The sequence below is a fragment of the Martes martes genome (assembly GCF_963455335.1).
Source record: "Martes martes genome assembly, chromosome: 3".
NCBI lineage: Eukaryota > Metazoa > Chordata > Mammalia > Carnivora > Mustelidae > Martes > Martes martes.
Window position 1 is genome coordinate 140,825,970 of NC_137890.1, and position 27,386 is coordinate 140,853,355.

General features: G+C 42.3%; 1 protein-coding gene across 10 annotated transcripts in view; it reads right to left on the bottom strand.

The window, feature by feature from the left end:
• Nucleotides 1–6,752: 6,752 nt before the first annotated feature.
• The window catches only part of PKP4 (plakophilin 4), a gene marked incomplete at its 3' end in the record, with an annotated part of 243,502 nt that continues 222,868 nt past the window's right edge, over nt 6,753–27,386 (bottom strand). For 5 of the 10 annotated variants that reach the window (XM_080797913.1, XM_080797911.1, XM_080797915.1 and 2 more), the window contains 7 exons: nt 23,870–24,020; nt 20,364–20,559; nt 15,830–15,914; nt 15,589–15,706; nt 12,544–12,672; nt 10,746–10,819; nt 6,753–8,785 (listed from right to left, as the gene is read on the bottom strand). In XM_080797913.1, coding sequence (XP_080654039.1) covers nt 8,537–8,785; nt 10,746–10,819; nt 12,544–12,672; nt 15,589–15,706; nt 15,830–15,914; nt 20,364–20,559; nt 23,870–24,020 — 1,002 coding nt within the window. Of the gene's footprint in view, nt 8,786–10,745; nt 10,820–12,543; nt 12,673–15,588; nt 15,707–15,829; nt 15,915–20,363; nt 20,560–23,855; nt 24,021–27,386 lie in introns of those variants that run through there. The other 5 variants (XM_080797917.1, XM_080797916.1, XM_080797912.1 and 2 more) reach the window with 3 other exon arrangements.

A 27,386-nucleotide genomic window follows, 5' to 3' on the forward strand; every position in this document is an offset into this window, starting at 1 on the left:
TCTGGTCTGTGGATAACTGGATGAACCGAACTCACCCTGAACTCCCCAAAGCAGGATTCCAGGCCTCCCCGAGCCCAGAGCGGGCCTGGTGATTCCACTGTGCAGATCCCACCGTCCCGATCCCACAGTGCAGGAGGCTCTGGCCCTCGCCTGGAACCACGAAGCGCCCTAAGCTGACCTTTTCGTCCTCTCATCACATGGCCCCTCCCGTGCCCTTGAAGAGGAGTGAGGAGTAAAAAGTGAGTGGAGCACGAAGGGAAACAAAAAGTTTGCTTCAGGGTTTTCCAGAATGTCCATAGTTCCCTTTTTAGACTTGCAGGGCTGTGAGTGACCGTTGTTCAGGAAGGTCTTTTTCCACAAAGTTAGGCTCCCTTTGGGCCTCCTAAACTTTTCCCAGGCGTAACTGCTGGCCTGACCCCCACCTCCAGCCCAGGCCTCAGCTCCAGCTGAGTTGCCTTTTCAGGCTGAGCTGGAGGCAATGGGCTGGCCCAGGTAGGGGAAGAGCTGGGGGAGGGCGGGATGCTCTCTTGGGTTCTTTTGATCTGTGAGGTCTTTTGCTGCCCATCTGCGGAGACTCAGAGCATAGTTTGTGAACAGGCCACTTTGTCGTTTTCTGTAGTTTTAAAAACATCAACTTTGATTTGAGCAAATAAGGTGTTTTCCTAATTATGTTTGTCCAGGCAAACATTGAAACTAGTTTGCATTCTTTGAGCCTAATTTGGCCCAGGAGCTAGTAGGACGGGGAAGGATGTTCCTGATTCTGAGATTGTCACATGGGTGTACTTTAGCATAAACATAGAGTATGTAAAGGTTGGAGCCTTCTGGTCTCCTCCGAGACCCAAACGGCTAATGGGGCTCCAAAATCCAACAGATCTAAGTTACAGTCTTCGATTGATGTGAGCTTGGAACACTTACTCTCCATTTCTTAGGACAGTTTTTTCTCTTGTAGTCTGTTTTAGGACTGTTGTAAAGATTAAATGGGATAGGGTCACCCGGGTGGCTCAGTGGGTTAAAGTCTCTGCCTTCGGCTCAGGTCATGATCCCAGGGTCCTGGGATCGCGCCCCGCATCGGGCTCTCTGCTCAGCCGGGAGCCTGCTTCCTCCTCTTTCTCTGCCTGCCTCTCTGCCTACTTGTGATCTCTGTCTGTCAAATAAATTTAAAAAAAAAAAAGAGAGAGAGAGAATGATTTATTTGGCAGGTTCTACTTTCGTACTCCTTTCTCCTTGTAGAAGAATGAAGATGTGATGACTGGAGATTCAGGCATCAGCTGGGAAGCCATAAAGATGAGGCCCATGCCCAGAGAATACGATAGAATCTGGGTCCAAGAGGACGTTATAGAGCCACCATCCTGGTATTGGTCTGTTTTTCTATGTTCATTTCAATATGTGAAGGAGAGAAAACCCAAAACCTTCTATAACTCATCTTGTTGAAGCCACAATTTTGGACACTCTGTTATTACCAGTCAAGTATAATTCCTTAGTGATGATACATCACCACTATGACTCAGTGATGTGGCCTTGGAGGACAATATTAGTAATTTCAAGTGGTATTGGACCAGCTTTTCTCCAATTAAGATGTTCTATAATTATAGGCTTGAAGAGTTTCAATAGCACCTCACATTTCTGTTCATAGTTTTTCTTTATAGAAGAGTTAATTATCAAAGAGACAATTAAAAAGTATGGCACATGAGAGAAAAATGAAAAAGGAGGCACCTAATTATTTGCAAACTGAATAAACACACCATTATCTTTTGACCACAGTTTACAGACAAGAATGAGCCTACAGGTTACTAAGTCTAGACGTAATTGCAGTGATGTTGGTGGACATGTAAATATTTTAATCACTTAGCTATAGAATGTGCTTCCTGGTTTGTCTTCAGAAAATATTTTTGTAAAATCTTGAAATACATTCCTCACAGCACAGCCGTCTCTATAATGGCCAGATCTCCTCCTATGATGGTATTTCCAACCTGGAGCCCATCTGGATTGAATTTTTTCCTCTAGTTCTCAGGAAGCTGGGCATACCTCATTCTACTCATTCTCATACCTGGGAAGGAAAGAGAGTTCCTTGCATTGGGCTGGGACAGCCACTGTCTCTGAAGAACTCTGAAGAGAGATGCTAGAGGGATGTCATCCTCCCTGAAGTCATTTTATTAGATTAGTACTCAGTGGATGGCAGCTCATCAAGGCCAAAGCTCAACATGTTACATTTTATTGCCAGCAAATGAAGGCAAATTTCAGGGGTGTTTCCTCTGGGGGAGCAAATGAACAGTTATAGGGGATTTCTGAGGGAAGAATTGGATATTTTCCCATTGAGCTCAGAATTACACCTTTGACCCAGCACAAGTTGTGTTTAGTTGTATTTTACAAGGTAGTGCATTGGTCAGCTCTGGAATCACTGGGTTGTGAATGGAGGGTTAAATAGTCCATTGTATTATGAAGTCTTTATCAAAATTCCCCCAACCATTGGATGGGCTTTAATAATGAAAGAGCTAGTTATGGCTCATGCAGACAATTATGATAGCACAAAATGCTTTTTAGTGATTTTGAGTTAGAATTAGGCAACAGCAATAGGCACAAACAGCCACTTATGGGACATGCCAGCTGCTTCCAGCAAAGCTGCTGACATAAAAGAGGGAATGGCACTAAAACAGATACAATTCAAGTCATAATTTGCTTGCTAATAATTTCCTTTTTGTGTCTACAGCCTTGAAGGACTGTCCTGAATAAGTGCATTCATCAAGACAGCAAGTCAAGTCAAGCCATCAGGCAGATGAATAACAGCGAACTGCCATCACAAGGGTGAGTGAAGCTGGAGACAAAAGTCATGGTCTTCTAAAGTGAGGCAGAATTGACAAGTACCAGTGGAGAATTGTTACTGTGTAGGGATGGCCGTTCAGGGCTGTACATAGTTCTCTGAGGCTGAGTCCATTCCTTGGCACAGGCTAGCAAAGGGCAGCTATCCATCAGGATGGAAACCGGCTAGAGAATTCCAAACATGGTTTGCATCCTTTGTTCTCTTCCAGCTCCCTCCCCAGAGGCATTCTAATTAAGAGTAAGACTGTTCTCTACTTCTCTAGCAAGGATTTCCTTGACCTACAGCAAAGATCCTTTTTGATTCAAAGTCTGCTCTGCATTTGTAGAGTTAAAAGTCCCATTAGCTGCTCTGCCTCTGATTTCACTGACCTGTTTGTTTTGCTGCTAACACCTCTCTGGTACCTTGCTGAAAGGACTTTCTCCCCACACTCCTTCCCTGTGCCTTGGGAGGCACTGAGGTGGATGAGGTATTTATTTACACCTCTCTTTGGATCATTAGGTAAAAGGGGTGACACACTTCTCTCTCTTGGCAGCATGTTTAAATATGAGCCTGTTTTACTTCTCAACTTACTTTCTTGTCAACACACACGTAAATCTGTATAAGCATAGCTCATTCAAAAGACATTCCCATATAGTGCTTTTCAAATATGTATTTTCTAGAATTCTGTTTAAATTTAACTTTGGTAAGCTGTCAGCTTTTAAATAGACTTTGTGTATATAACTACAAAGAATTTTGTACTACAATCTTTTGTTTGAGAAACTGCTTGTTGGTTTGCAAACGGTCCCCTGTAGATGGAGGGCCAGGAGAGACTGAAGAGGCAGACCATCCAGATATGCAGGTGACAGATTTAATAAGCAAAAGAATTTATGAGGCTTGTCTTGGGTGGCCACAAAATGAGCAGATCTCTGCACCTGCCCACCAGAATCTTTAAAGTTTATATAGAAGCCTTAACTGGGTTTAGTAACATATGCCATCCAGATGGCCTCAATGCCACATTACTATCTCAAGGCTGTGTCCTTGCAGCAGCTTCTAGGGTGGTGAAGGCAAGCAGAATGCTTATTCTAAGGATGGGGAAGGGGATCGGGGGCCTCTGATTGCTTAGGTCCAGCTCTCAAGTCAGTTGGTGTTCACATCCTCTCCCTGATCACCTCCTAACAGCACATCTTAAGTAGATATTTTGGAAGGTTTAAAATTTATAAATCAGATTTTTCTCAACTCTGTAATCACTCTGATTCTTTTTATTTATTTTTATTTTTATTTTTTAAGATTATTTATTTATTTATTTGACAGAGAGAGATCACAAGTAGGCAGAGAGGCAGGCAGAGAGAGAGACAGGAGGAAGCAGGTTCCCTGCCGAGCAGAGAGCCCGATAGGGGACTCGATCCCAGGACCCTGAGATCATGACCTGAGCCGAAGGCAGAGGTGTAACCCACTGAGCCACCCAGGTGCCCAATCTCTCTGATTCTGTCATAAAACTAAGTCTCAGACAATGTCATCACATATTTCCTTAGTGCCTTTTAAGACAAATGTTAATAACTTTTTAAATTGGAATAAACCTTATATGTGATAAAATGCACAGATCTTAGGTGAACATTTTCATGACTTTTGATGAATGTATATACCTGTGTAAGAGCCCCACCCCAATCAAGATACAGAACATTTCCATCATCTCTAAAAGTTCTGTAGTCAGTATCCACCCGCAGAGGTAATAATGGTTCTGACTTCTACCAGCATAGAGAAGTTTTACCTGGTATTGAAATAGGATCATACATTCTTGTAAGTATCTGTGGCTATTCTTTTTTAGTTCTGACTAGTATTCTATTACATAAATGTACCATTATCCATTCTTCTGTTGGAGATTTGGGTTGTTTCCAGTTTTTGCCTATTATGAATAATGCTGTTATAAACAACTTTTAAAAAATCTAGTGAAGTGAACAGCAGGAGCCAAGTTTACAAATATTTTTTTCCTTATAATCTGATTTGATCATAGAAGTAACATCACCATCCAGTGGATTTAGATCTGTGATGCTTTAAACATATTACTGAGGCCCCCCCAACAAAAGGGTTATCTTGTGGAGGATTTTATTTCAATGGGCCTATATTCAGAGGCATGACTCAGAACGTCCTAAGGAGAGTTCTCAGCCCACCTAAACTGTGTCATACACACCAAGACTGATCAGGACCCAAGTTTCCCAAAACATGGTGCATGTAATACCAGTTGTGGTGGACAGTGAATTCTGGTGGTCCCTGGAAATTTGTGTGTTTAGTAATTAAGTGTTCATTTTTATGGTGACTTTTTAGGTATGGCAGGTGATGGTTTTTCCTTCAGGGATAGAGTTTCCTTTGGAAAATTAAAGACAAATACAAACATTTTTCATTAAATAATAGCTCAGTTGGAACTCAAATGACTGAATTTTAAAAACACTGGTGTCGTAGTTAAGATAGACCATGGAACTAATCTGGCCTTGGCCACTTACAGACCGTGTCATTTTCATCAAGTTGCTCCATGGGTGCTTTAGGATCTGTAAAATGGGATATTAGTACAGATTTCATACAGTCACTATAAGGGATAAATGATAATATATGTGATACTTAGAGCACACAGTGTGTGCTCGAGGAAGTGAACTATTGGTATTTCACTGCAATAATTAGTCATGTGGACAACCAAATATTGGCCAGGGATTAATTATTGGATTAATTAATGGGTCTGTAAGGTCAACATTTCTGATACTCATGAAACATCCTTGGGCTTGAAAAGACATAACTTTAAATAGTGCATAAGTAAAAGATAACGTACTCTGGTGAGAAAGAAAACCTCACCTCTCACATTTCACGTTTAAAATCTGTTACGATACTCCACATCTCTGTCACTTTTCCAGGCAAACTCCACACCTAAAATTCTGACAACCAAAATGTCAGGTCACAGGGCGGGAAGGTAGAGGGTAATGGTGTGTGGGCCAAGTGGCTTTCACCTTGACTGCACATCACAGTCATCTAGGGAACTTTTAAAAAATACTGGTGCCTGGACCCCGTTTCTTGTGCTTTTGATTAGTCAGGATAAGGCCCTCCTAGTTGTGAAAGCTGCCCAAGCGGTTCTAAAGTGCAGTCAGGGTAAAGACACACTGGTCTAGCTCACCAACATTGGCTCAGTTCAGCTCTGACCTTGAGGGATGCAAGTGAAACTGCACTGAGCAGAACTACAGACCTCTTCCTGGGGGCTGAATTCTGCATGCTATCTTGTAACAGAAGGGCAGCAATGCAAAGTCAACTTTGGGGGCACCTGGGTGGCTCAGTTAGCCAAGTGTCTGCCTTTGGCTTGAGTCATGATCTCAGATTCTGGGAGCGAGCCCTGTGTCAGGTTCCCTGCTCGGTGGGGAGTCTGCTTCTCCCTCTCCCTCTGCCTCCTTCCCCCTGCTCATGCTCTCTCTCTGTAAAATAAAATCTTTAAAAAAGAAGTCAACTTGGTTATAGCAGAGCTTGTTTATTCTTACACTTTGGAAGGGAGAGTGGGATTAACTTTTTGATCAGTGATACAGTTTTGTATCTTTCAGGCTCTGTCCATAGCTTCTTATCTCTAGTCACAAGGAAGGAGCCTTATAGGGCATCTGATCTTCTGCCCATTCCTCACCCACAGGCCTCTTTCTGGCCCATTAGGAGGTCTGGGTGGATGCCCAAGTGAGGAGTTCTTTGTAACCCAAATTTGGATGTTTTCTGAAATGCTGCCTGTCAGAGTTAGGGACCTGGGTCCACTAAGTTACCCAAAGACATATGAGGTCACTAAAAGCAATAGTCAGTTACTGTCACTTAGCTCATGCCAGCTATAGATTCTGTTGTATTCCTGACTCCTCGAGAGAGGGCCTTCAACCCAGACATGAAGATGTCAGGTTCAAGGAAGTCAGTGATTCAAAGCACAGATGGCTACCTAGATATCTCAAAAGTTTTAATGCCATTTCCTTGGGGAAGTCTGGCAGTGTCTGCCATCTAGAGGGCTGTTTGCTGAAATCTGCCAGGGTATGCGAGGCCTGGGGCAGCTGGGCAGTCTTACTGTGGGTCATTTCGGAAGGCATGCACGTCACAAAGTCCCCCACTGACAGACTTCAGGAATATTTCTGTTTGTATTTGGATTTCCATTTCACTTTGGATTCTAATCTTGGGCTGCAGTCCATCAACAAGAGAAAGCATTTTTCTCCTAGATCTCCTTCCATATACTCACAAATATAAGCACACGTTCTAATCTGTGATTTATACCTCATTTGCAGGATATACTGAGCTCAGTCAACAGCTCTGGGTTTGACTTGCCATATGGGCTGTTTGCCATGGAAGATCCAGGGTAGAAACCGTACAACTTAGGAGGCCTCCTGGGGCTTGTGGCCCTCGTCTCGACAAATGGAGAAAAAGCTTACAAGTAATGCTTCTTGGTTACTGGAACCCCTTTCATGGATGTGGGGCTTCCTCCACTCTGTCTCTAATCCAGGGATTATTGTCTCATGGGATCATTCAGCAAAATAATTATTTAGAATTTTAGTTTCCTGCATTGGTGTCAGCTAATTAAGTGCCCAACCGTTATTTTTACCTAGTTAATTGAGTTCTTAAAAAAAAAAAAAACTGCCAAAAGGAGTCATTGTCAGTTTAGTTAGGGCTTGTCTTACCAGATGTAATTTCATTCAGGTGAAAAGCTGTGTTAAATACATACAGCAGTCTGAAGACCAAAAAAAAAAAAAGACAAGTACATTAGATTCAAAACAGATTCCTCCAAATAAAAATACTAAGGTAGATAAAGATGAGGAAATTTCATAGTTTCATTCTTTGGTATGGTCCCTCTCATAAAGTGTATAAAACTAGAAAAGTCCATAATACTCAGATATATTTAAGCTATTTCCAACATGCAGTTAGGTTCACATTTATAGAATGTGCTTTTCCATATTACACAGAAAATAAAAAAAGAACAGGGAACAAATTTCCAAGGATGAAATTTCCACATTTATTTTTCTTTCATGTGCATAGAAAATGGCAGTGAAGTGTCCTATGAAAAAGGCAGGGAATGGGCATGGCGCTTCTATACCAGACTGGACTTTGTGCTTCAAAGGTACACTATTCATTTTGAAAACAAAGGATGTTATAGTTTGTTTTTAATTGCTAACAACTCCTTGGGTTTCCCATTTGTTTTTTAAGCTGTCAGTTTTCTTCAAATCTCTTTTCAAATGACACACTGCATTACAAATGATGGCACTTAACCAATGTGGCATTTCCATATTTACACCAACAAAAGAAATTTACAAGACATAATAGCATACAATCCTGACATTTAGTAATAGCAATAAAACATGAAGGGCATCCATTTTATTATTTTTTTCTGTACAAACTATCAGAACATAACTTTATTCACATTAAAAAAATCATCTTTAATTTGATTTGACCTACACATCCCCCAACTCATTTCACCCATTTCTCAAACCTCTCATCACATCGCCCACACCTTCACCCGACTACAGAATCTACAAGTAATTAGATCTAACACCTAAATAGAGCTTAGAAAGTCCTGTCTCCCAAAGGTTTCCTTACTTCCCTGATAATTCCTCAAAAAAGAAAAAAAAATATGCTCTTCACTCAGTCCTTCCATTTCACTTTCACATTTCATCAGCAAATCAGCAAGACGGATTTTTCATCTCAATCCAAACAAGGTTAGAAAGAAGAGTTCCTCTATTGAGCATCTTGATGCTACACCCACGAGTCTGGGGACCCTGGGTACTGTTCTGCCCTATAAGAAGGTCGTTTTGTGGAATAAAAGTCTACATAATTTGTGGTCGATTTCAGTCCATACTGTGTTGAATAATCAGAAGAAGCTGGAAAGTGAACTCGGTCATCAAAATAAGGATCTTCATAGCTATGAGGAGACTGCAAATACAATCTGTATGCGTCAAAGTTCTTTCTGTTGGAGTCATCTTGACTATAATACAGCTGTTGATGCTGTTGATGAAATGAAAAAGCAAATAAATGAAAGCAATTTTTGGAAATACGTGTTTAAGGGAAATTAATGTGGGTTTCCTGCTTCATATTTTTAAAGCAGTATTTAATATTTGTGCATATATGATTCAGAGTTCTTTCTGGTACACGCTGTATATTTACTATTAGAGTGTAAGGATTTTAAACTATGTTTACAAGTGGGCTGGCAGTTTGCTCAAGTCCTGTTCTAGGGCCTCTAGAAGTTGGTGTCTCTGGAGAGCCCAAGATGGCCCCTTGGTACCTCTTTCCCCCTTAGAGGTCCAGTTCTGTGCTCTGCTGTGGAGGGGCCTGTTACCTGGGCATGCCCAATGAAAGGATGGCCTTGATTTTTGCTTTGACACAGGGAACCATGAGTAGTACATCAAGAATTTGACCGGAAGTTTGGATATTCATGCTTCAGATAGTTGTGTATGTACAGAATCATCCTTTAAAACATTCACCTCAGAGATGAAGATTGAGTCCATCCCTCAGTTTTAAAAGAAATGTGAGGTATTGTTAAAGGAGTAAGCAATCTCTGGGCAGCAGGGTAATAATATTGGGAGAGACATGTGAGCAAATAGTTCTAAAGGAAACACCTTCCCCATGTCAGGACTAATAGATTTGTAAGAAAGCAAGGTGAAATCCATGTGGGCATCCACCTCAGGGTACCCTCCCCTAATTTCCTTTTGTGTTACCTTATCTCATCTCTGACCTTACATTAATTTCTTCAAATATGTTTGGAGAAAAACTGTCATGGCTCTTAATGTATGTTTTCCCTCTTGATCATGCCCCAAACCCCCCACTTAGTAAGATGTAACAAATTCACCATGTACATATAAACATCATGTTCTGAAACTAAATTCATTCTAACATTGTAAGCATTTCAGAGCTAAATTCCCTTTTTAAGTTAGTTATGATTTTAAGATTTTTTTTTCTCCTGACTTAAAAACTATAGGATAAATTATGAATAATTTGAGAAGTTCTTTTTTTTTTTTTCCATCTACAGAGAAAAGATGGTGAAATGGAGGGAAGTCTTATGAGTATCCTTATCTGAAGTTCAGGATGCAGGGTTGTTTGGAAAACCCTAGCTGCTTTTGTGTTATTGGAAGGTAAAAGGAGAGATCAGATAACCTATGTGAGCATGGCATCAAGAAGGACTGATATAGGGGCGCCTGGGTGGCTCAGTGGGTTAAAGCCTCTGCCTTCGGCTCAGGTCATGATCCCAGGGTCCTGGGATTGATCCCTGCATCAGGCTCTATGCTCAGCAGGGAGCCTGCTTCCACCTCTCTCTCTCTGCCTACTTGTGATCTCTGTCTGTCAAATAAATAAATAAAATCTTTAAAAAAAAAGGACCGATAAAAATTTTAGGACCCATGAAAGCAGAGCTTGGATGCCACAATCATTAGTTCCCACTCTGATGGAGAATGGGGTCCACCCCAGTAGGGCTGAATCCCCTTGGACTTCTGAGATTAATGGAGACCTGGCCACTGACTCAAGTGTATTCAAACCACAGATGCTTGGATGTGGAGGGAATCATGAAGATGGGAAATGAGATGTACAAAAAAGAACAGTGAGATGAGAGAATGAAGTGTGCTTACCACCTTTTTCCACCCAGAGGATGGAAGAGAATTTGGAAGTTAACAGAAAAAAGGAGTGGGAAAAGGAGATTGTTGGGCAAAGAATATGCATTAAAGACTTCTCAGGTGGTTCCCATCAGTGGCAATGGTGGTCTCAGCAGCATGGATTTGAGTACTCAAGCACATGAGGCTACTGTGGAAGTGCTTTGCTTAAACCACAGATGAGCTTCTGAGGAGCAGAGATCCCCAGGGAAAGCTCCTCGGCCCCTGATGTGTTGGGCCAGCTCTGGTAGGTCAACCGGCGCGGACCCCTTACGGTGTTGATCCCTGCTAATCGGCCTTCTGTAAAAATGATATTGCAAATTCACCTGTAGCCGTCTATTTTGTTCTCTTGCTGGTGAGGAATAGGAACTGATGTAAATTGGTGAAGGTTTGCTGGAGCCTGTAAGAAAATATTTTATGAAATTAAAACTAGTGCTCATTACTCTGGGCCATTAGGCTGTGTGGGCTCCCTGCACTAGGACTGGTGCAGTCCCTCACAGGGCCTGCCTTTCCCAGTACCAGCGGAGACTGGGACAGGCAGCCATCTGAGTTCCCTGGATCTAGCTTGGCAGCTGCTCACCTCAGGGCTGTTACGGGATAATGGATATGGCAAAAATAAGTCACGTGTGTGTTTCACCAAAAAGCAATACCAATCCAAAAAGGTTGCCTTCTCAACCTCTGGTCACTGCGGGGAGCTGTGCATACCTGTGAAGGTTTCCCTGGCTGGCTCTGAACCAGGCCTTGCTCCTTGAGCCGATGGACATCGCTTTTCCAGGGCTCTGAGCTAGAGCACTGGGTCAGATGGGGGAAGGGAAACATAGTAGAACAAGCTCCCTGCCTTCAGAACAGGTAGGATCCAAAGAACTGGGTCCTGGAAGGAGCAGGCACAGGAGTTTTCTAAGCAGTCTGGCCACAATGGGGGCTCAGTTTTGTGTCTGCCATCTTTAAGTACATTTTAAAACAAGAATCTGATAAGTTTTGGCTTGTTCAAGAGTCCACAACAGACTCCCGATGATGTCACTGGCTACCCTTCTAGTACTTTTAGGGCTAGCAAAGATTTTTTTTTTTAATGAGGAAAATGAAACATACTTGAGGCAAATTAGTTTATTGAAGCAAGCAAAGAAGATACAGAAGGGCATGCAGGCTAAAGAGGCGATCTTTAAAATAAAGCAGGCTGCTGCAAATCTGAAGCAACAATACACTTCAGTTTGTGCATTTCCTTTGCAAAGAGCTCGGTGTTTGAAATGTAGCATCTGCAATTTTCTGAGCTATTAATTGCCATAGTAACAATAGTCGATTAGTAAACAGTCCTGTGAAATCACAATTTCAAAGACAACAGCACAACTGAGACGGCTCCCCCAGCAGTTGTTAAGTTGCCACCAGCTTTCATTTCTTTTTAATAAATAGGGTTTTTTTTTTTTTTTTGAGGAAAGAGTATTCTTTTGTGGTAGCTCAGTCACACCCGTATTTGAAAGCTCTAGAGTAGTTATAATTTGCCAGAGAGTTGAGAATGCGGACAATATGAAATCTTGGTAACTCCTCGGGCTGGCATCCTTTACATAAATTAGATGCCCAGCTTTCTGAATGACATAAAAATATGAATACTATGCAACATTATTTTTGTTATTCTTAAAATATAATCACCGCGGTAAGAATCACATTATACATTTTGTTATTCATTCAAACTCTTTTCCATGAAAATGTAAATGAAATTGATCTCCATTCTCAGATTTGAATTTAAGAGATGAGCCAGTCTAGGAGATGCGGCCTTGCAAAGCATTCCGGAACGCTGAGTTCTGACACAGGGGAGACACAGGGAGACACTGCAGGGACAGGGCGGGAGCAGAGCAAAGGGACTGCACTGGGGGACAGCCAGAAACCATCTCTCTTGGAAGCGGTGCTCTTTTTATTTGTGGTCAGTAGGCCACTACCTTAGCTTGTTTTCCTTAAAACAAGCGGAAAAGGCAACAACCCCGGAAGCAGGAAATGGAGAGACTGGAATGGGGTCAGCTGCTGGGGGACCGTCTCAATACAGGCAAGGGCTACTTCCCAGGCCGCTGGCGGGGTGCCTGGAAATGAGTGGCTTTTCGAGATACTCTATCACACACCCAGCTGGTGTCTTACCAGGGTATAGGCCTTTATGTGTGGCATCCCCTTGGCTATTGTAATACTGCATAGGTGGCTGGGTCCTATCGTATTCAGAGCGAGGGTCTCTGATTCCTAACAGTGCTGGTGAGGAGGAGGTGCTGCCGACTGAAGGGAGAGGCAGAGGAGGAGGGAGAAAGGAGAAGAAAGAGAAAGCAGACTGTCAGTGTCTCTGCAAAATCCTCTCTGGAAAAATAAAGGTCAGCAATTAGAAATGCCACGCAGCTGGTGCTAAAAATCGGCTCTCAGAGATACTGTGAGTTGAAGAGCAGCCAGCGCTAAAGCCTGGGAAGGCGACCCCCAGGCCTGCTGCTGAGAGACCCGGAGCCAGCATGGCCCTCCCAGAGCTGCCTTGAGAGCTGAGGTGCAGGCTGCCTGGTTAGGGGTGCAGGGCCTAAGCCATGCAGCCTTCTCAATGGTGGGCCTCCAAGACTCCAGTTGGTCTTTACAATTGCGGGAGAATAACTTATTAGCCATGTAAGAGTTCCATTTGCTATTTTATGATCTCAGTTCCGTTGCTTGTAAAACACCCATCTATTATCCTTTATGGACAACTCTTCAGTAAATAGGTGTTTTACGGCATATTTTGATTTTTTTAGTTATTTCAAAAATATCTGCATCTTGAAATGTGTTGAGTGTAAGTGCCCAGCCCATAAAATTTATAGTTCTTTTCATGGTAATCAGCTGTCAGGGAAAGTTTGTAAACTCAGTAAGACTGGCTCCTCAAGAAGTTCACAGTGCTAACAAGCCGAGCCTTGCAAAACCCCAGACAATTTTTTTTTTATCCCAGTTAGAGCCAAACATTTAATAGTAAGTATCTACCCATAGGTCTCTTTTTGAACATTTCTGCACAGAAGGAAAGCATCACACTCTTTTTTTCTCATTAGAAAGTCCTCTTGCGGGGCGCCTGGGTGGCTCAGTGGATTAAAGCCTCTGCCTTCAGCTCAGGTCATGATCTCAGGGTCCTGGGATCGAGCCCCGCATCGGGCTCTCTGCTCAGCGGCGAGCCTTCATCCTCCTCTTTCCCTCTCTGCCTGCCTCTCTGTCTACTTGTGATCTCTGTCTGTCAAATAAATAAATAAAATCTTTAAGAAAAAAAAAGTCTCTTGCTTGCACGAAAGTTAATTCTAAATAAAAGTGGTCACTTGTTCACTTGACCCACTGGAAAGCAGATGCCCCCCACCCCTAAGCCTTGCAGCCAGGGGTTCTGCAGGCCTTGATGCTTTCAGAGGCAGACTGACACTGAAATACTTTCTTTAAAAGGTCCCTTCACTGACACAGGTTACTGTTGTGTTCAACAAAGGTGGGCATGCACAGGCAGTGTCTGTGTGCTACTCACCTTGCTTACTTTCTGGAAGGTAAGAGGACAAAGAACGTGCCCACCTACCTCCCACAAGTACATTAGCATGGCATCAGGTTAGCGCTGAGAGATGGGAGGATTAGCCCTCAGAATAACTACAGCAACAAGTATGAATTATATCCTACCTCTGAAACAGAATCCAAAAAGGTACCTAGGAACTTGGATGGGCTCATCAGCATTGTCCAGTGTGTATATATGAGGTCCTCAAAATAGATTCATTGCTTAGTAACTACGCCCTCATCAGTCTGAAATTATTCTTTTGCCTATACTACATATGCCTTTTGTTAAGCAGCCAAATCTCTTGTTTCCCCTGACACCCCTATTTCTGAGTCCCTAAAGGATTCTGAGCTTTTTTGTAAAAGAAGACAGCCTCAGGCTACACCTGGGAGCTCAGCAAGGATGTCAAAAACCAAGCGTAAGTCTCTTTGAAGAAAACAACTCAAAATTTAAAAACTAAGATAAAAATATACACCATACGCAGCAGGCACAGATAATTTAAAAAAAAATTCCTCATACAAGTGGAGATGTCCAATTATGTGGCAAGAACTGCCAGTCCTATATTTGTCTTTTTGGTCACATTTGTCCACATGAGAAATAAGACTGCCAGCAGTAGCACAGTGGAATACAACAGATAATATTTATATGTCAGAATGGGGGATTTAAAGCCAAATAAAAAAGGTATTTATTACTTTTCCCACTTCATTTAGTTAGGAATTAAATTTATAGAACTTGGCTTGGTAGTAATATTCTGCCCTTACATATGAAAAACAGTCTGGGGGCTCCTGGGCAGTTAAGCCTCTGCCTTTGGCTCAGGTCATGATCTTAGAGTCCTGGGGATGGAGTCCCAGTTCTCCCTCTAACTCCCCCCACCGCAAGCTTTCTCTCTCTCTCTCTCTCAAATCTTAAAAAAAAAATACCTCCCCCACCCCCAGTCTGAGTCTCAGAACATTCTTTCTACTAAATTAGGCACTAAGAAGTAGGTAGTGTGGTTGCCAAGATTCCCAATTTACACATCAAAGGGAATTCCTGCAAACCCAACTGTAGGGTCTGTTGCCATCAGCCCTGGATCTGGGGGTGGGTGGGGGGGCAGTCCTGGAATACAGCCAGGGGATGGAGGTTTAACTGGGAGGAGGAAGGTGCAGAAGATTGTGGCTCCCCCGAATGCTGGTATTAAGATCATGTCTAAAGGTCTAAAGGACCCTGGTTCTAAGAGTTCTCACCAAGAAAACTAAAAGATCACTTTGGAGGAGATTCCAAACGTATGGCCAGTGGGCAGGCAGGGCAGCTGTTTTCAAGAATAACTAGTGGTTCTCGAAGTCTGCTCCTCCACTCCAGCATCCACATCACCTGGCCAGCCTGTCAAACACGGAGTCCCCAGCACCTTCTCAAACCTAGTGAAGCAGAACCTTGGGGGAGATGGGGTGGAGGGCCTCGGGATACATTTACGTGTAAACTTGCATAAACTTAAAATGGAAGGAGGAAAGTGGGTCTGTGGTTTCCAGTGGCATGTAATTCCCAAAGAAGGCTCTTGGATTGAAAAGCAAATACACCTCCTAAGTGTTTGGAGGTGACAGGCTTAATCGTCTACGTTCAGGCTTCTTTGGCTGGAAAATGACATCTGTCACACAAATGTTCCCGCGAAGGAGTTGAGTTTGCCCACTGACCTGACTGAATGATGGGTGACATCTGTTGGTTGGTGGTAGACAAGGAAGGATGTGATTTGAATCGGTCTCGCTCTAACGTTGACACAGGTGTAATAAAATGGTTCTGATTCCACCCATCCTGTGGAGTTAAAAGAGAAAAAGAAACCTCTCAAAATGAATAATGACATTTCATTACAATAAATGACTATGAATGTGTGCTCTGATGAATGCTAATTATGCCAGAGCTATTCTTGTAAGTTACCTTTTTATAAATGCTCCGGAGGTCCCGATATTGCCATAATGTATTCAAGACCTGGGCTGCTGCCTTCACCACTTTCAGAGATGATCTAGGGAGACAGCGAAGATATTAATGAATGTGGGCGGCACAGCCTCAGGCTCACTTGCAGAGATTCAGGCTGTAAACCAGCGGCCAAGAGGCCATCTCTCCAAGAACCAGAGGGCACAGGGGCCGCTGCTGGAAAACATAACCAAGGGATCCAGTGTACCTGGGAGTTGGGCAAGTTCAGGGCTGGCCAGGGCGGCAAGGACTGAAGTGAGGCTCTCAGGCAGTCAAGTCTGTGGTGAGAGGCTGTGACTGGGATAAGCAGTGACTCTCTGAGCTGGGGGCCTCTTTCAGGTGTCAGCCCCCTGCCTCCCCCCATATCTCCCAAGGGGCTGACCTTGCTGGCGCTTTGGGACAAAAGCAACCAAGACCACGCATCCTGAGGGTCAGAGGACCCTCCGAGTTAATCTGTTTTCCCATTAATAGGGCTTTATATAAACACCTGCATTGCCTTATTATCATTTATGCCTCTACATAAACAAATGTACATCTGTGCCCTAATGTTCAATGTGGAAAACAGGGTTCATTGTAAATTCTCCTCTCTGAAGACATTTGCTGAATATTGGCCTTTTGTTCAAGCACTGCTAGCCATGAGTCACTGCTTTTCACCTCGGAAGCTGCTCCCCTAACTCAGTGGCCTCAGCGGGAAGTGTAGCTTCCTGCCTCAGCACAGGGCTCCAGACACCACACCAGGGGGTGGATCAGTGCTTGGGGGAGTCAGCCAGAAGGATAATGGAATACCTCTTCAGAATTCATTTCCGCACTAAAAACTTGACTTCAAGTGTGTATCACAGGATCTAAAATCTGATTTCCTCTCCTTATCTTCTCAGTTAAACTCTCATGAAAGGGAAGAGTAGCAAGGTGAGCAGACCAGAAGTATGCTCTCTGCTACAACAGGATATGGGTTGCAGTGATTCCAAGGGCTTCAGCAAGGATAGAGTATCGCCAAGTTCAGGGGTGGCACAGTCTGTTCCTAGAGGCTGGGCTTTTTTGCATCCATCTCCACTACCACCTCCCATCCAAGACTCCTTCTTCTTTTTTTTTTTTTTTCTTTTTAAAAAGATTTTATTTATTTATTTGACAGAGATTACAAGTAGGCAGAGAGGCAGGCAGAGAGAGAGGGAGGAGGAAGCAGGCTCCCTGCTGAGCAGAGAGCCCAATGCGGGGCTTGATCCCAGGACCCTGGGATTACGACCTAAGCCGAAGGCAGAAGCTTTAACCCACTGAACCACCCAGGCGCCCCTCCAAGACTCCTTCTTATCAGTGTTCCTCATGAGTCAAGGCTAGAACCAGGTCAGACTAACCCACTCAAAGCTATTCTAAATTTTCTATTTTTTAAAAAAGATTTTATTTATTTGACAGACAGAGATCACAAGTAGGCAGAGAGGCAGGCAGAGAGAGAGGGGGGGAAGCAGGATCCCTGCTGAGCAGAGAGCCTGATGCAGGGATCCATCCCAGGACCCTGAGACCATGACCGGAGCTGAAGGCAGAGGCTTAACCCACTGAGCCACCTAGGCACCCCTAAATTTTGTATTTCCAAAATGGACCAGAGAGCAAGGAGATACCTCAAAAACAAAACAAAACAAAACAAAAAAAACCAAAAAAAACCAGAGATGAAATAAATTTCTGACACCCGGGATGGCCTTGCAGGGTCTTCACACCTCACAGCCATGCCCTTCTCAGCTGGGTTCTGGCCGTGCTGCTGGTGCTCATCTCCCTGTCTGTCAGTGCGAGGGATAGGAGAAGACACTGGCTTCAAGAACTACAATGAGACACTAGACCAAGCAGGAGCATGCCAGCTATACACCAAGATACAAACAGCTAGGCTAGGTGTCTGCAGAGACGAGTTCTATTAGTAGAAAACCAACTCTTGAGAAAAGCAAGGAAGTTTCTGTGCTCCCCTCTATAGCACAACTCCTTCGAAGAGTTACATATTTTCATAACTCTAATTCTGCTCCTCCAATTTCTCATCTTCTTGGAAATGTGTGATATCAGTAGTGTTCAACTGGACAAGTCTCAGTCCTCATCCTCCCTGGCTGAGCAGGAGCACGTGACATGTGCTCACCCTTGACACACCTCCTCCCTAGGCTTCTAGCACGTCCTCTTCTGTATGCTCTGGCTCCTCATTCTTGAGCTCTTTTGCTGGCTCCTTGGCCTCTAGCTGTAAGCCCTGAAGCCTCTTTGGTTCTCCATCTACATTTTCTTCCTTATTCATCTTAGCCTATTTCACTTTTTTAAATATGCCATTTATTCTCTGACTTCCAAATTTATATATGTAGCTTGGACATCTGTCCTGAACTCAAGTATATTCTACTGCTGACCATACATTGCACATGGATATCTAATAGAAGTCTCAAATGTCACTTGTCCAAAACAAATACCTGGTCTTCCTTAAAAAACCTGCTTCCGCAGGCTTCTTCACTTTGGTGACTGCAATTTCATCCCATTTTCTTTTTTGCCAAAGACCTTGGGGTCTTTGACATTTTCCTCCTCTCCTGCTGCTCATTTGATCCCTCAGCAAATTCCGTGGACTCTTTCAACCATGTCAGAATCAACCACTTCTTCACCACTACAATTGTTGCCATCATTAGTCTCTACTTGGTGGAAGGGAAGGTTTGTCAAGTCACAGTGACCCTTTAAGGGAAGTCAGACCATGTCCCTCCACTGCTGAACAGTCTCCAATGGCTTTCAGTTTTCCACAGAGTAAATCTAAGTCCTTACACTGACCCACAGGGTCCTATATTTCTGGTTACATTTCCTCTCCCCAGCTCCTCCTGACTTGCTCTGTTCCCACTAGCTTTCCACTGTCCACCACACGTGAGGTCCTTCGCTTCCTTCTTACCACCTTTCCTGATTTTATTATTTGCTCCATCTGCATCTGACAGGTGGTGGTTCTTACTCACTGGTACTTCATCTATGTCGCCCAGGAATGTAAGCTACCATGGGGTAGGGGTTGTTGTGTGATCTGCTTGCTGCTGTAGTACATAGCAGGTGGGCAGTGAACTTGGTAAATGACTCCTAAGCAAAGATCAGCGTGTGTTCAGAGGCCAAGCTCAGCTGATCCAGGACTTTCTGAGTCTCTTGTTTTGAAAAGAGATTACGCTGGATGAGTTTTTTTTTTTTTTTTTTTTAAATATACAAAGGTTCTGGCACTGGTTCAGAATCTCTCTAGCTTCTTCTTACGCCTTTCACAAATGAAGGCCCTTTAATGAAATTTTAAGAGCACAAGAAGTGATTATGATTACCTTAGCTTTATCTGTAACATTTCATTTCCTCTGAAATAAAAAGGTGTGTGTGCATTTATTACTAATGAGATTAAAAAGATACAGAAGAAAAAAGGACTGAAAGGAAACATGGTTAATGTTGATAGGTGTGACTTCTGGGGAACGAGAACATGCTTTGCTACATTCTTCTTCTATTTTAGAAATTCCTACAAAAGTATAAACTAAAAGATTAGACAAGAAATAATGTGAGTTTCATCACTGTCACTCAGCCAAGTAATAAATACTGACCAAGCGTCTCTCATAGGTCAGGTTTTGTTCTACATGTAGAGGGTACAGCAGTGAAGAAAAGACAAAGTCCCTGCTACTGGGAGAGTCAGAGGCCTTTAGAGAAAACACTAAATAACATATCAGGGGTTCATCAGTGCTGTGAAGGAGAACAGAGCAGGGGAAGGGGGTGGAGAGTGGGGAGACAGGTGCCATTTTATGGATCAGGTGGCTGTTGTCTTGTGTATTGAGAAGGCTCTGAACAGCCCTATTTCCCACTTCCTTGAAGGATTCTTTGATCTGATACTAATGCAAATTTATAGTCAACTGCTATAGCTCTGTGACCACCCCCCCCCAAAAAAAACCAACCAAAACCCAAAAAACTACAAGCAAACCAAAACCCAAAACCTTCTATTTTTGCAACCAATTCCCTAATCCCTACTTCTGCTGCTTCATCAATTAGGTGTCACCCAGAAGCAAAGGGAAATGTATGATCCCAGCCTAGGGCACATCCTGAGGCCAGACAGCAGGCCCTGCTGCAGAGCAGTAATTTTAATCCTTTTTGGGCACCTGGGAGTGTCAGGAGACTGGCACCTCAGTCCCAGAACTGAGGATTCAAAAAGATGTTCTTGCACAACAGGCCCTAGAGCCCGAGTAGTCAAAGGTGAGAGGGTAGGTGCCCTCAGATACTCCTCATCATAGCATTTCTGATTCTTCCAGGGTCAGCAAAGGCAAACATGGCTTTAGAGACAAAATGAATGTAGGGATGTTAGAACCAAGTAAATACCAGAAAAGGGGCCACATGGCTGCAAATGCCCCTTCTCTACAAAACAGGTTTTCATTGGTGGAGACTGTGTAAGAAATGCAGGAATAAATCCTTTCCAATAGAAATTTCCTTCTCAAAGGCCCTTATCAGAGGACAATCCTAGTAAGAAGAGCCTCGTTCTCCATCTCCTTGCACTTGCCTGTCTCCTCTTCCCTTGGTTATGTTCACCAGCTTCTCTATTCCCCCTGAGTCGGCCAGGGCTTTGGCGTTCTCCATGTTTTTGCTGGTGACCTCATGCAGAGCACAGCAGATGGCCGCCATGGTCTCATCAGACAGCACACTGGGGCCAGTGCCGCCAGGAAGCCGGTTGACCAGGTCTCGCATGGCATATTTACCTGCCAAATGCAAAAGATTTCATTCCATTTTCAGAAGGTGCTAGGTTTTTGTTATTGTTGCTATTGAAAGATCCTGACAGTGTATTCTCTCTTAAAAAGAGAACCTCAGAAGACAATAACATGGCAAAATAGAAAGTGACAAATACTATAACCGAAGGGGGGAAGTTAATGTTTACTACAGTGCCACTCGACGAAATGATTGGTGTATAAAACATTACAGCAAGCCACTGAAAGAAAATGTAAATCAGTGTATAAAATTGGTTATACCAATCAAGTTGCTTTAGTTGAACTATTTTCATGAGCAGAAATAAAGAAATGATAACAGTTTTATTCTCATTTGAATTCCTATGTATCAAAAATACCTTAACTTATTTTTGAAGCTTTTGAAGAGTTATCTTTGAATAAGTTTTAAAGCTGGACCAAGTAAAGCTCCCGCACAATACTTTTCATTATATCTCTCTGAGTCTTTAATTGTGAGCTGGGTACCATTACACATTTTTATCAAGTTGAAAGTAAATACCAGCTGATCGTTTCTTTTAACAAGACACAAGTGACATTTGGAACTAAAACGATGGCTACATTATCTGGTAGGAGTGATGCAATGATAACAGAATTCTTGACAGGACAAGGCTGGGGAGCCCCCTAGCTATTGAAGCATTTCTTTACAGATACTCAGTTTCTCTTCTATCCAAAACCAAAATATCTCTAGCTTATTCAATGTCAATTACTGTCTAACTAGAATAATTGCACGACACACAGAAGAAATGAACTAAAACTCAAGTAAATATTTTCTTAGTTTTTTTTCCTATGCTAATAATTGAGTGGATACAAAATGGTGTTTTATTAAAGTCCTATTTATATTACAATGGTAAGCAGTAGAAGACAGGCCCTGACTACACACTGCATAATTTACAGCATTTCAAAGGGAAGGCTCTGGCTTACTCACAGTGAACACTGTTGTGAATAGCAGAAAAACAATGTTGACATTATAAGCCAGAAGATAAATGTGGTTTTCAGAACAGATGGAAGTTAGCATTGGTGATTTTGGATACTCAAGAAAACCCAAAATGTCCATGACACACAATGCGTCATTTTGCTAAGGCACAACTTTAAAGTGCCCTCTGAGATTGGGGTAAGGCAGCTCACTCTGTCTACGAGTGAGCCTGGTGGTCCCCTTGGAGCCTGCAGCTCTGGATAACTGGGTTGGTCCAACTCAAGTCGAGTATATGCAGGAATTTTTGTAGAGTGGCAATACTTTGTTTCCTTGTGAAAAATGGTTCTGAAGAGCAAGTCCATTGCTAGTGCTGGTGATGGACATGAACAGAGAGTGAAAGGGATAAAGAAGGGGATGGTTCTTAGGAACAGAAGTACTGAGTGAATTAGAGTCAAATACTGAATCTGGGAGGGGCTTAGACCTCAGGAAAGAGGGAACTTTATAGAGAAACAAGAAAGTCATTCATGAAACCAATTTTAAGAGTGCTCCAGTTGGGTAAAAATATGCTCATAGCTGGTGAGAGAAAATGCTCGTGAAAGTTTACAAGAGGGCCAGGACCTTCACAGAAAACACAGGGATGCACTGAGAGAAGCCAGGACTCTCATACACTTTCGTCCTTCCCAGAGGTCCTGGCCCTCAGTGGTGCAGGCCCATATCTCTGCACCTCTGTGTCCCCTTCCAGCTGTGGAATGATAGGCCACATGTCATCACATGTTGTCAACCCTTTCTTTTTTAGCATCAGGAATTCCCTAACTATATGTACTTCTTATAAGAAATTCAAACAGTACAGATTTTTAAATAACTTAAAAAACAAAAAAAAAAATCTCTTTAGGGACCTAAAGGATTTCTCCCAAGGAAGTGTGGGAATTAAGAGTTACAATGCGTACTGGCAACAGGCACCAGCTGGACTGTATGAAGGGTGTGGAAGAGGCTGCTTTTCTCTCCATGGGGGACAATTTGGCTCAAAGGAATGGTGTGTTAAGAGCAGGTTAATCTAAGTGATAATTTAAAATAGCAATTCTGCCAGGCCCTGTGTAGGTGCTTTCATGTAAGGTGCCACAATGAATCCTCTTTAAGGTAAATATTACTGCCCTTGTTCTTAGTCTCCCCCTGCCCCCCCACCCAGGGCAGGCATATTTTAACGAGTTCAATACCTATTCACTATTCCACATAAGATCCTGTCAAATCCCTCCCCTCCCTCTCTCCTGGCCTGTCATCAGCTGTGGGGCTGGCGATGAGAGTTTTCTAAGGAGCTGTTTCATTCTCTTGTTTGAGTTGCACAGCAAACCCGTGGTAAGGACAGAAAGGTGGTCAGCTCCCTTTCAGACACAGAGTTAAGGAAGAGTTTTCAAATTTAGATGAAAGACTTGAAGCTGGGTGGGCTCACCATAGGACACCCCAGGTACATAGCCAGTGAGAAGCAGATCTGGAGTTTAACTTGAGGTCAACTAGAGAGCATCTGATCTTTACCCTACACTCTGCTTGAGAGTGTGCCAATGGCCTTGGAGGCAAGCATGCTAAGCTGCCGAGGGTGTCAAACTTGAAGATGTGCCCAGTGTCAGGTTCATGCAAGTGCCAACCCTACATTTGGACAGCTCTGAGGATGGGTGCCTCCTACCATTTTATACCCTATGTGCCTCCCTTGCTTTAGCCTAGTCCTGACCCTACTCTGGTGTGGAAATGGCCTTGGGACAGTGGTTCTGCCTTAGCATGAACACTTACACAAATCTGAGAGGGAAAAGCTACGAACCATTTATGTTATTATTTTTAAAATTTAGAACATGGTAGTGTTGGTAAATTAGCAGATATAAGTCTCAAAAATCAGAAGTGAGAATTAACTTCTTTTGTTGCTCAGGAAATGAGTCTCTCTGGGGAAAAAGAGACACCAAATCAAGCAATGTAGTAACGTGTAACTGAAATTGCCATCTTTTTTGAAAATTTTCCTTCCCTGATCAATGTTTAATTAATGAGCTTGCTTCCTGCTGAAAAGGAATGGTCACAAAGGATAGACAGCACAAAGGGTACACAAATATGCCAGGAAACCAGAGAGCAGAACTCAGTTACTGATCATTTGAAATGTTGTATTTTTATAAATCAAAAGAAAAGGTTTTTGTTATTGTTTTGGTTATTGTTTTTTTTAAGTAGGCTCCACATGCAGTGTGGAGCCCAACATGGGGCTTGAACTCATGACCCTAAGGTCAAGTCCTGAGCTGAGATCAAGAGTCAGATGCTTAGCTGACTGAGCCACCCAGGCACCGGTAGTTTTATAAATGTAGTTACTTTTTCTTTATAACTTACCTTGTTACCAGAACATACCTATGAGCTCCTTGTTGCGAACATCTAGTGCCATATTCCTCAAGGCAGTTGCCACCGAAGAAACAACTCTATCATTATCCATTCTCAGCAGTTCTACAAGGATGGGGAGCCCTTTTTCTTTGCGGACAGCTGCCCGTATGTATGCTGCAAACTAATGAGTAAAACAAGCCAATAGTAATATAAAACACAGTTCAACTCTCAGATGTTACTGTCACCTAAAAAAGATGTTTCCAGAAGATAAACTAATAGATTAAATGTTTTCTTTTCAATCAGAGATTAAATCTGTGGTGTCAGTAAAGAAGAAGCTATAGTTAGAGATAAAGACAGGCAAGTATGACTGATTTAAAAAGAAATCCTGAAGCCTAAAAATCTCAAACCACCATCTGCCATATATTTTTGTGCAGAAAGAGAAGGCAGTGATTGCTTTCTATCTCAGATACATAAACATGATTAAGGAAGGATCTTGGGTCTTCTCTGCAATTGGCCCCATGCCAGGTCCAGAGGCTATAAATAGGATGGCAGAGATGGTAGCTGATCAGTGCACATGACAGGAGAACCTGTCTCCACCAGTACATTCTTTTCCTGTGTTCTCTGCAACAATATTTAGAGTTCAGTAACCTTTCAAAGAGATTGACTGAAAAAAAGCCCTTGCCTCAGAAGAGAAGAATTCTCCAGAAACATCGAGAATCATAATTCATATAGACTGGTGAAAAAGTATATTTGTGTGCAAAATGCTTTCTTATGCAAGATTAGTTTGCTGCTTTTTTAAATTCATAGTCAAGAAGTCAATTCATTTAATTCATTGCCACATAGCCTTGTGGCTATGAGGCAAGTCTGTTCAGCGAGTCAACATGTGTACCATTTGAATTGGAAATGAATGCTAGCTAAGTCATCAGGGAAATAACAAAAAAAAAGTACCATTTGAAAATTGGGTCTTTAATCTTGTTTTGAGTTTTTATTGACATTTTTTTACCAATGCATACTGTTTTTCAAAATTTAGGATAATTGAAAAATGTTGTTCATAAAACATCTAATACTTTCCTGCTGTGGTCAAGATAGGAGGACAAAGATCGGCCAGCCTTTTGTACTATTTTGAACATTAAAATATACGGTTGACCACTCAGTTTCTTGAATACCAACAGAATAGATTACTTTAATAATACAAGTAAGAGGAAAAATGCATTTCAAAGATCCTATTATCATTCTTCATATGAAAAAAATACTTCTATTTTCTAAATCAAATGAAATCTATGGCGGAGGGGTGAGGGGAAGGAAATGGAATACATGACTTGCTATAGAGTAAAGCACCCAGGCAGCTTTCTCAACCTCTCTCTGAAATCTCCAAGGACAGAGCCAACACCTTTCTCATCCGGAGACCACCTAGCCCAGCCCAGCCCAGCCCAGAGTGTTTCCCTTTGGGGACACTATAGTTTTCATCACTCCCAAAATAGCTTCTGACTTGATAACATCTGTGGCTATGATTATCTTGTTTTCTTAATGAGGCTCTAATATTTTGATTTATTATTTTAGATACTTTTGAAATGATTTTAATATAGTATTTATATTTTAAATGAGCTTGCCATCTAACTTTCATTCACCAAATGACTCGAGAGGTGAAATTAAACAGAACTCAAATCTCATCTCTTTCAATTACTGTCTTTTTTATTGTCATCAAATGTATCTCTTGGGTTACAAGAAACTGGATGTGAACACTGGGTCACCAACATAAATATTTATAAATACTTATGCGCCATACACTGTCATAGGTCCTTCACATTTATTATCTCATTTAACTCTCACAACCACCTCATGAAGTATACCACCTCATGGTATTATCTCCATTTTACAGATGAAGAAATTGAGGATGGAAAGATCCAAGGCCCCTAGCTATTAAGTGGAAGGGTCAGGATTCAAAACCAAGGCGTTTGACTCCAGAGCCAGCACTTAGATGCTGAGCTATTAGCATGTTACTTAAGAGCAACAATAACAAAATGACCATCTGGCTTAGCACCAGGCCGTGACTACTTGTATACATTCATTATAGCAGGTGACTGCATGAAACAAACCACACCTAGCTTGACCAATGCTTTTCACTCTCATGGATAATACAGTGGCCAAAAGATTCCCCCTTGGGGAGGTGGTGGTGAAGGAAGAAGCCAAAAACAAGCATTATAAAAACTCTACTAAAATACCCTTGTCAGAAAACTCAGAGGCAACCTACGGAATGGGAGAAGATATTTGCAAATGATGTCTCTGATAAAGGGTCAGTATCTAAAATCTATAAACAACTCATCGAACTCAACACCCCAAAAAACAAATAATCCAGTTAAGAATGGGCAGAGGACATGAATAGACATTTTTCCAAAGGAGACACACAAATGGCCAACAGACATATGAAAAGATGTGGAACCTCACTCATCATTAGGGAAATACAAATCAAAACCATGATGAGATATCACCTCACACCTGTCAGAATGGCTAAAATTAACAATACGGGAAACTATAGATATTGGTGAGGATGTGGATAAAGGGGAACCCTCCTACACTGCTGGTGGGAATGCAAACTGGTACACCCACTCTGAACAACAGTATGGAGGTTCCTCAAAAAGTTTAAAATAGAGCTACCCTATGAGAGCAATTACAGTACTAGGTGTTTACCTGAAGGACATAAAATAGTGACTCAAAGGGGCACATGCACCCCGATATTTATAGCAGCATTATCAACATAGCCAAAGTATGGAAAGAGTCCAAATGTCCATCGACTGATGACTAGATTAAAAAGCTGTGGTGTTTATATAGATGTGTATCTCTATATACATATGTACATACACACATAACCACAATGAAAATTACTCAGCCATAAGGAGTGAAATCTTACCATTTGCAATGACGTGGATAGAGTTAGAATACATTATGCTAAGTGAAATAAGTCAGTCAGTGAAAGACAAATACCATGATTTCAGTCACATGTGGAATTTAAAAAAAAACAGGTGAACATTGGGGAAGGATGAAAAAAAGAGAGGTAGGCAAACCATAAGAGACTCTCAACTATAAAGAACTGAGGGTTGCTAGAGGGGAGGTGGAGGGATGGGTTAAATGGGTGATGGGCATTAAGATCAACACCTGTTGGGATGATTACTGGGTGTTGTATTTGAGTGATGAATCACTAAATTCTACTCCTGAAACCAATATTACACTATGTGTTAACTAAAATTTAAATAAAAACTGGAAACAAAAAAAAATACACTTGTCAAGAAATGTTTAGAGGCTGAAAATATTTCAGAAAAGGATTGTCTGGGAAATTGGTAGATGATGTTTAGAAAGTTTTGAGAACCTCTTAAGTGGTAACAGTAGGGAACCACTTTCAGTTTTCATAAAGAAGTTACACACCTTTAAGGAGACACGGTAACTTTTGCCACACATGTATGTTCTGTAAGCGTGTGAGAGAGGAAGAGGGGTCCCTCTCCCCTGCAAGTGCTGCCCTAGCTCAGCTCTAACTTAGGTCCCTAGCATGTTC